This window comes from Scylla paramamosain, unplaced genomic scaffold (genome assembly GCF_035594125.1).
Source record: "Scylla paramamosain isolate STU-SP2022 unplaced genomic scaffold, ASM3559412v1 Contig1, whole genome shotgun sequence".
Lineage (NCBI taxonomy): Eukaryota > Metazoa > Arthropoda > Malacostraca > Decapoda > Portunidae > Scylla > Scylla paramamosain.
Genome location: NW_026973666.1, coordinates 4817501 through 4827500, shown reverse-complemented (window position 1 = coordinate 4827500; position 10000 = coordinate 4817501). Strand labels below are relative to the sequence as shown.

The window sequence follows — 10000 nt, the reverse complement described above, 5'->3', positions numbered from 1 at the left end:
CCACCTTGACTGCCAGAGCGGTACTGAGGCTTCAAGGCTGGCTCGCTCGCCCGCCCCTGTTTACATACCCCCTGCCCGCTTCTGTCAAATTTGTGATCTTAATCTCTTTTTGCTTTTATCGCGCTTTTGGGCTCTAATGGCTGGATGTAAAGGTAGTGGGTGATAAATTAATGATAGAAGAGTGTTAATATCAAGTTGGAACAGGTAAATAAGTGCAGAGAATTGAGAAAACGTGAAAAAAACAGAGGAATGATAAACTTAACGTAATGTTCCTGTCAATATTTTTTTCTTTTTTCACTTCTGTCACTTTTTTGGCACTAAAGGATGAAATTAAAGGGAGTAGATGATAAACAGATGATGGAAGAATGTTTTGGTCAAGGTGGAATAAAGAGATAAGTAGAGAGGAAGGAGAAAAATGAGAAAAAAGATAAGATTAGATGAATTTAGTTGCCAGTTTCTCCGTTTGACAGAAAGAAAACAAACGAAAAAGATGAATAGCTAGGGAAATAGAAAATAAAGATGGGAATAAGAGAGAAAAGAGATTATAAACAGAAAAAAAGAAAGAAAAAGAGGAAACAAGAATAAAAATAAAGAAAAAAAACTTGAAGATAAGAAAACAGATCAAGGAAGCGGAGAAAGAAAAATAAAAGGAGGAATAAGATAGACGGAAAGAGAGATTACAAGCAAATGGGAAGGAAAATAAAAGAAAATGGAACAAGAAAAAAAAACAAGGGTATAAAAACAAGTTAAAGAAAAAAATAAGAATAAATACGAAATGGAAAAGAAGATAAGAGAAAGAGAAGAAGAGGAGAGAGAGAAAAAGAAGATAAAGAAAAGGAGAAGAGGAGGAGAAAGAGGAGGAGGAGGAGAACAATAAAACCAACGTTCTTTTCAGTTTCAAATTATAATTAAAGAGCCAAAATATACGTTGCTTTGAGCCCCCCCCCTCCCCCATCACCAAGCGGCACTCCCCACCCCCCTCCTACCACCAGCCCTCCGCTATGCAACAAATACCACCACCACCACCACCTTTTATCCTTCCTTTGTGTTCCTTCCAGAGCCCGCCCCCCCTCCCCCTGCCCCGCCCCATTACCGGCATTAATAAAACACAGAAGTTGAAGTTAAAGGCTTTTATAAACAGTACATACATGTAGTGATGATAATTCTTGTGTTATTTACAAATATCACTTTTAGGGAGAACCTTGTGGGCTTACACTAGCGATAATTAACACACTAAATATTAGAGTCCAAATAGCGACGAACGAAGATGAAATAGTGATAATAATAATAAAAAAAATAATAATAATAACTTTTAATGCAATGTTAGGCATGGCTTGGGGAGAGAGAGAGAGAGAGAGAGAGAGAGAGAGAGAGAGAGCGAGAGAGAGAGAGAGAGAGAGAGAGAGAGAGAGAGAGAGAGAGAGAGAGAGAGAGAGAGAGAGAGAAACAATAATAATAATAATAATAATAATAATAAATGATAATAATAATAATAATAATAATAATAATAATAATAATAATAATAATAATAATAACAACAACAACAATAACATCTTTTAATAATACAGGGCTTTCCATTAACAAGCTGACGTGAAGTACGATATTCTTTCTTAATGCGTACGATTAATACCAAAAGCTCTAACAGCGGCCATCTCGAAACGGGAGGGAGAGGGGGGGAGGGGGAGCGGGAGCGTGGGAGGAGGGGCGGGGTACGAAAGCGAGCGTACATTTGAAATTCTGGTAGAAAACGATAAAAATTCCTAAAATACGTTATATTCAGTTCACTGTTGCGAAAGAGGAGATTCAAAAAGCACATTAATTCATTTCATCTATTTGTTAATTACTTGAGGCTACTATTATTATTATTATTATTATTATTATTATTATTATTATTATTATTATTATTACGGTTAGGTTTCAAGACTATTGTTATTGTTATTATTATTATTATTATTTTGTGGTTACTTGTTCTTATATTACCATTAAATTTTGCTGTATAAGTATTTTTTTTTTTTAATATTTTGTTTTGTTTGCAGATATATGCCAGCCAAGCGGTGTGTGTGTGTGTGTATGTGTGTGTGTGTTGGAATGGACACTATTAAACGTACATGAGCATTAGTTTTGGGACGTACACAGACACACGCACACACGCTCACGCACACAAACTATAAATAAAATAATTATCTCTCTCTCTCTCTCTCTCTCTCGGGGCATCACAGTGCTAATGCAACAATAGCAAATAATTATGGTCAAAATATTAAGATTAAACCTAATTTCACATTTATGAGCAGGAAATGTGTGTGTGTGTGCGTGTGTGTGCAAGAAAATAAAAGGAAAGAAATTAAGTAAAAAAGGGAGAAAATAGAGAGAGAGAGAGAGAGGAAAACAATATATCTAATAATGACAACAAACACACACACACACAGTTGGAATGTCAACAAAACAGACTTATCACACACATCATCTCTCTCTCTCTCTCTCTCCTCCTCGTCTGGGCAACACAACTACACTAACTGGAATGGTGTTTTAAAAATTGGCGCGAAAATCGAAGTTCAGCAGCAGACGACTACCAGCGTTCTGAACGGGATCACAACTCAATGCGCACAAACACACGGATATTTGCATACCATTTTCTTGTCTATTGGCTTTCATATACGCACGCTGACATACTGGGGTTGACTATAGCTCCCTGTTACTTCCTTAAACCTCCTTTCCTTACCCATATCATGACTGTGTTTAAAGATAATGGCGTTTAAAATATTATGTGTATTTTATCCCCGTCTTCCCTATCCCATCTCAACCTACAAGTGTTTTATTAATTTTCTTTGCTTTCTCACCAAGACTATTTAAAAGGCCACAAAGATCATGTTTTTCATAGGTGTTTTTCCAGTTAATAATGTAGGAATGTTGTTAATCTGTCACTAGAACCGTAAAAACATCATTGGAAACACGTGTCGCTTTAATTACGGTATTCTGGTTGTAGTGAAGATGCGCCTTAGGTTTAAAAAAAAAATACGAGCGTTTCTCCTGCAAGTTTTGTTTTAGCTTCTCTCGTTCTGATAGGCCTAGTTAATGGCGTTTTATTAAAGTTGAGCCTAATGGTGTTATAATTTGTCTGTTTTGGTGTTACGGAGTCTGTTTCCACCCATTTCTACACTGATCTGGGAGAAATGGGGGTTAAAATTTTGTTTCCCCCATTCCCTTCACGCGGGGTCCAAATTTCTCTAGCTGGAAAATATGAAAAAAAGTTGAAAAAAATAAAATGAAAAATGAATAAATAATAATAATTCAAACCCATTTCCATTTGTTCGCCCATTTCTAAGGGGGAATCGCGAGGAAATAGGACCGTAAAAATATTCTCATCACGTCTAGATCTCTTCACAGATAACATTATAAACACCATTTCTTTCGTCCATTTTCTTGCCCATTACCAAGAGAATGGAATATAAAACCCATTCAAACACCCATTTCCTTTCGTTCTAACCCATATCCTCACCAGAATTCATAGGGTGTTACAAGCCTAAAACCTCCCATCTTTTCTCCCGTACATCCACCCATTCCTCTTACCATTACCACGTGAATGGAATATAAAACCCATTCAAACACCCATTTCCTTTCGTTCTAAGCCATATCCCCATCAGAACTCATAGGGGTTACGAACCTAAAATCTCTCATTTATTTATTTTCCCTATTTTTAAGCCATATTTAAAATTCCACCCTTTTAACTTCTCCCACGCCTTCCTGACTGTTGCCACATTTCCAAGGGAGTGATAAATTTCTTACCCATAATCCCACGGTGCCCCCAATGAAAGAAAACGGGTTATTTTATTCGTATCAGCTCGTGGTGGTGGTGGTGTCCTGTTGTTTTGGTACACACACACACATACGTACATACACACATACACGCACATACTGAGGGAATTTCAGGATAAATTACATATATATATGATTTTTTTTTTTTCGCGTCTAGCACCTCTTGTTTTTTTTCTCGTTTTTTATCGTTTTTTTTTTAATTGTTCGTGTATTTTCTTTATTTTTAGTTTTATTATTATTATTTTTTTCTTGTTACATTTTCTTATTTTATTTTCTTCCCTATTCTCATTATCTTCTATTTTCTCATTTCTCTGTTTACTTTTTTTTTTTATCACAATTCCTCGTTATTTCTTAATTTATTTTTCTACCATCTTTTCTTAATTTCTCCTCCATTTCCTTGCTTTATCACAAATTCTCTATCTCGCTCTCTCTCTCTCTCGTCTTTCCTCACAAATAAACTAAAAATTAAATACAATAAAATAAATGAGAGAGAGAGAGAGAGAGAGAGAGAGAGAGAGAGAGAGAGAGAGAGAGAGAGAGAGAGAGAGAGAGAGAGAGAGAGAGAGAGAGAGAGATTCGGTTATATAGTTCATGAAGCCTCATCTCCGTTTTCTATGCACTTCTAAGCTTCAAATATACGTTTTCTATGAATTTTTAAGCTTCAAATGTCCGTTTTCTATGCGTCCCGAAGCCCAATCTCGTTTTCTATTGATTTCTGAGGTTCAAATAACCGTTTTCTATTCAAATTTCAGCTGCAGGTCTCACATTACGTTTTCTATGCACTTCTAAGCTTCAGGTATCCCGTTTTCTATGATCTGCAGCCTTGAATTACGTTTTCTTTAAGGAATATGAAATCTCACTCCCATTTTCTTTGTTTGTCAACGTCAACTCTCGTTTTCTGTATGTTTTTCTCATTAGTCTACGTTTTCTTTGTCATTTTTTATCACATACTATATTTTTTTCTATTTTTCTTTATTATTTTATGTATTTAATTTTCTTCGTGATTTCAATTTTCACTTTTATTATTTTTGTTAATTTTCCCATTTTCTTCAATATCTTCCGTTTTCTTTACTTATTTTCATTATTTTTCCTTTTCTATCTCCCTATTTCTCTCCCTCTCTCTTCGTTTTCATTATTCCTTCTTTCAAATCTTTTCTAAATATAAATTTTTTTCTAATTTTCTCATTTATCACATTCCTTCTTATGTCCATCTTCACTACCCCTTATTCTTCTTCGCTTTTCTACGTTTTCATTCAAGTTTCCAATATATTCCTTCCTTCCATTCCTATTTATCACAATTATCACAAATTCTGTCTATTTCCCTTTCATAAATATCCCTCCTTCTCTTTCTTTATTCAATCTTCACTACATATTTATTTCTTCCCATCCTTCTCTTCTCTCCTCTTCCTCTTTCTTCTCATTAACGAAAGAGGAGACGAGGGGGAGCAGGAGAAGGAAGGGGGAGAGGGGGGGGTTGGTGTATTGGGGAGAGGGGGGGAAGCAGAGGGGGGGTTAATAATCACTTTCCCCCCAGTCAGCCCCCCCCACCACCCCCCTGTCGTCGTCATCATCATCATCATCATCATCATCGTCATCATCATCTTCACCTACCATTACTCGGTCAATTACTGAAAGAGCGGTTAGATTAGGTTAGTTAAGTCTCTCTCTCTCACTCTCTCTCTCTCTCTCTCTCTCTCTCTCTCTCTCTCTTTCTCTCTTTCGCACGCACGCAAGGAACAGTAGCATCAACAACAACAAAAGCAACAATAATAGTAATAATAATAACAATAATAATAATAATAATAATAATAATAATAATAATAATAATAATAATAATAATAATAATAATTAGGCCAGTATCCCCTCCACTACAGAAAACGTAAGAATAATAATAACAATAATAATTAGGCCAGTATCCCCTCCACCACAGAAAACGTAACAATAACAAGAATAACAATTAGCTAAAGCCTCCCCTCCACCACAGAAAACGTGCCTCATAAACACACGCTATCTATTGAGAGGAAAAAAAATAACAACAAAAACATGCAATAATTTATAAGAAAACGAAGAGAAAACGAAGGGAAGTAAGGGGGTAACTATAACTAAATAAAAAAATTGAGAAAATACGAACGGGAGAATGAAAACGAGAGAGATAGACAGAAATAGAAGGCAGAAAAGGGAATTTTAGTTATTTCCTTCGTATTTTCAGCAATGGATAAGAATACAGAGAGAGAGAGAGAGAGAGAGAGAGAGAGAGAGAGAGAGAGAGAGAGAGAGAGAGAGAGAGAGAGAGAGAGAGAGAGAGAGAGAGAGAGATAACGCAGATGAAAAGAAGAGGATATTAGCAAAATAAAGTACGGGGGATTGTAGAAGAGGAAAATAAAAATATAATTACAAGGAAAAAAAGTGAAGAAAAGAAAAAAAATAAAGGAAAAGAAAAAAAAAGAAGAAAAAGAAGATATTGAAAGCTGAAATGGAGAAAAAATAGAAAGAAAAAAAGGAAAAAAACGAAAAAAGACCAAGAAACAGACTGAGAGAGAGAGAGAAATGGAGTATTATATAGAAGAGGAAATGGGAGGAAATGGTGTAGCCCTCTGCTGGGGGGGGGAATGGTAGAATTAAAGGGGATAAATGTATATTCTCACCCATTTAAATCCCATGCAAGTGTTGTGTTTCTAAGGGCTGGGGGGGGAAGGGGGAGTAGAGAGAGAGAGAGAGGGAGAGAGAGAGAGAGGAAAAGAGAGAGAGAGAGGTAATGTTAGTTTAATCACAACATCACTATTATGTCAATTTATTACCATTATTGTGATAGTGTAGATGACAGACAGACAGACAGACAGACAGATACATACATACATACATACATACACAAACATGCATACTTAAAGCTAGTTCTTACTGATAAACACACACACATACACACACACACACACACACATTCTCTCTATCTCTCTCTCTCTTTCTCCATCTCTCAAACACAAACATCATCATCTCTCTCTCTCTCTCTCTCTCTCTCTCTCTCACACACACACACACACACACACACACATCATCTCTCTATCTCTCTATCTCTCACACAAACATAATTTCTCCCTCCCTCCCTTCCTCACACACACACACACACACACACACACACACACACACACACACACACACACACACACACACACACACGCACACACACACCTTCTAAAGCATGTTCAATCTTCTTCAGGTTCCTCAGAATGCCGGCAAGCTCCCTGGAAGTGGATCTCCCTGCTCCACTCCCTGCCAGCGCTTGGTCACTTTCGCTTAGATGGGCCAGCACCTCCTCCAGCAAGGCAGCCCTGTCACCCTCTTCATCATACTGGGATCTGCAGAGGTTGTACACAGAGGTAGGGTGTGTCTGAAGGCTGTGTGGTGTGTGTCTGGCTGTGGTGGAGGATGTGGTGTGTGTATTGAAGTTGTAGGGGTGTGTGTGTGTCTTGTCAGGCTGTGGTAGAGGCTGTGGTGTGTGTGTTGAAGCTGTGAGGCTGTGTGTGTCTTGTCAGGCTGTGGTGGAGGATGTGGTGTGTGTGTTGAAGCTGTGAGGCTGTGTGTGTCTTGTCAGGCTGTGGTGGAGGATGTGGTGTGTGTGTTGAAGCTGTGAGGCTGTGTGTGTGTTGTCAGGCTGTGGTAGAGGCTGTGGTTTGTGTATTGAAAGCTGTGAGGCTGTGTGTGTCTTGTCAGGCTGTGGTAGAGGCTGTGGTTTGTGTATTGAAAGCTGTGAGGCTGTGATGGAAAACTGCAAGGTGACATTAATCTGAGTTGTAGCATGACCCTGTGTTTGTCAAGACTCCTGTGACAGATTAAAATATACATTAAGCAAGAAAAACCTCACATTTTCACCTCAAATGACCAGAAACACCCACAAATTTAAACATATCCAAAGCCTTTCACCACCGCACAACACCGCACAGGCCAACCCCACTTACTTGAGCTTCTGCAGGAGGGTCTCAGAGGTGGTGCGGACTTTGACAGACAGAGAGTGGATGGTGGAGATCACTAGGTTGTCCAGTGCCTCCATCTTGGCCTTTGAACGACTGGAAACGATTCCCCGGGTGCTACTAATGGGGGATCTCTTTCCCTCGCTGCCTGACTCATCCAGCGAGGCCTAAGTATGGCAGTCAAGGGTAAATCAAGGGGCCTTATGTAACCTAATGTAACTTAACACTGGAACCATGAAAACACCCTTGAAAACCCCAGTAACTTCCACTACAGCCTGTTGAACTAGAACCATGAAAACACCCTTGAAAACCCCAGTAACTTCCACTACAGCCTGTTGAACTAGAACCATGAAAACACCCTTGAAAACCCCAGTAACTTCCACTACAGCCTGTTGAACTAGAACCATGAAAACACCCTTGAAAACCCCAGTAACTTCCACTACAGCCTGTTAAACTAGAACCATGAAAACACCCTTGAAAACCCCAGTAACTCACACACACACACACACACACACACACACACACACACACACACAACACAAGGGAACGAGGCAAGATTCAAGAGGGCATTACCTTCCTGGTGGGTGACGTGACCTGGCCCTCCCCATCATCTGAGAGAGCATAGGTGGTGCGCCTACCCCTGGAGGAGGAGCTGGGGGCCTGGTGGGCTGGCGAGGTGGTGTGGGGGGAGCAGAGTTGTTGTGGAGAGGTAGGGGATCGTCTTAAGGGTGAGCAGTGGGGGACAGGGTGAGCCTGCTGTTTGGTGTTGGGGAGGAGGAGGAGGAGGAGGAGGAGGAGGAGGAGGAGGAGGAGGAGGAGGAGGAGGAGGAGGAGGAGGAGGAGGAGGAGGAGGAGGAGGAGGAGGAGGAGGAAGAGAAGTGTTAAGAGAAATATAATACTTTTCTCTCTCTCTCTCTCTCTCTCTTTCTTTCTTTCTCTCTGAATTCAGCTTAATAACTCTTAAAATACATCACACACACACACACACACACACACACAGGCAGCCCTCACCTCCTCCTCTAGCGAATATGGCCCCTCGTCCTCGCTGGGGTAGAGGTGATGTGGTCTGGGGCGTGGCCACCTCCCAGACGTGGCCCCCATGCCCTCTGTCCCGTGGAAGGAGGCTGAACGCAAGAGGGACCCTGGAGGACTGTCAGGGGAATGGTTACTTAAAGACACAAGGGTTGGTGCAGGGGAACAGGTCTACATCAGGTCCTATGCAAAATACACCTGTCTGTTTCCACTTGTCTAGCCTTGTAAAGCTCCCTGTTCATTCACCACTAACTGCCTATTCCAGCTAGCCATTCATAACTTTTTTTCTTATTTCTTTTTTAAAATCTTACTTTTCAATCTTAAATCTATTCTTTCTTGTTCTGATGTGATTAATGACCTTGGGGAGTTTGCTTGAGTCACCCCTGTTATGTCCCCTGTGCCACTTGAAGACCTCACCAGACCCCCTCTTAGTCACCCTTGTCATGTCCCCTGTGCCACTTGAACACCTCCACCAGACCCCCTCTTAGTCACCCTTGTCATGTCCCCTGTGCCACTTGAAGACCTCACCAGACCCCCTCTTAGTCACCCTTGTCATGTCCCCTGTGCCACTTGAAGACCTCACCAGACCCCCTCTTAGTCACCCTTGTCATGTCCCCTGTGCCACTTGAAGACCTCCACCAGACCCCCTCTTAGTCACCCTTGTCATGTCCCCTGTGCCACTTGAAGACCTCCACCAGACCCCCTCTTCACACACACCCACCTGGGGGATCGCTCCGAGGTGCTGGCTGGTCCACTTTGCAAAGCTTTCTCGTTCCCCTTGCTATTAACTTTCTTCCGCCCTTCCGCTGCAGCCTTCATTGGGTCATAATTCTTCCGCCTCTTCCAGTTCTGAAAGTCCACTTCCTTAGCTGACAATGTGGAGTTTGAGCGTGGAGCTGCGCCTCGTCTCCCTCCACCTACCAATGACGTGGAGGTCTCCTTGCGGGTGGAAGCTCGTGATGGTGACTTGGAGACAGCCTGGGTGGAGGGAAAGGTGGAGAGATGTGGATGAGTGTGTGTGGAAGGGTGTGCATAAGTTTGTGTGTGGTTTACGTGGGTGGAGGAGAGGTGGAGGGGGTGTGGATGTGTACGTGTGTGTTCTGTGTTCAGTTTGGGCTCTTAGGTGTAAAATGTGGATGGGAGAGTGGAGAAGATGCATGGATAAGTGGATTAATATATTTTGTGTACAG

General features: G+C 40.7%; 2 protein-coding genes across 15 annotated transcripts in view; both read right to left on the bottom strand.

Moving 5' to 3' along the window:
- Nucleotides 1-41, bottom strand: part of LOC135095716 (serine/threonine-protein kinase H1-like) — a 12724-nt gene extending 12683 nt beyond the window's left edge. Inside the window, 1 exon segment of the mRNA XM_063996742.1 lies at nt 1-41. This exon segment is cut by the window's left edge and continues 368 nt beyond it. The gene's annotated coding sequence lies outside the window, so the exon portion shown is untranslated.
- Nucleotides 42-3682: 3641 nt separating this feature from the next.
- LOC135095714 (serine-rich adhesin for platelets-like) overlaps nt 3683-10000 on the bottom strand; it is a 48441-nt gene continuing 42123 nt past the window's right edge. For 13 of the 14 annotated variants that reach the window (XM_063996727.1, XM_063996726.1, XM_063996735.1 and 10 more), the window contains 6 exons: nt 9532-9788; nt 8790-8928; nt 8352-8534; nt 7767-7945; nt 7000-7166; nt 3683-5441 (listed from right to left, as the gene is read on the bottom strand). In XM_063996727.1, coding sequence (XP_063852797.1) covers nt 5326-5441; nt 7000-7166; nt 7767-7945; nt 8352-8534; nt 8790-8928; nt 9532-9788 — 1041 coding nt within the window. In that variant the 3' untranslated portion in view covers nt 3683-5325. The remainder of the gene's footprint in view (nt 5442-6999; nt 7167-7766; nt 7946-8351; nt 8535-8789; nt 8929-9531; nt 9789-10000) is intronic. The other variant, XM_063996729.1, reaches the window with a different exon arrangement.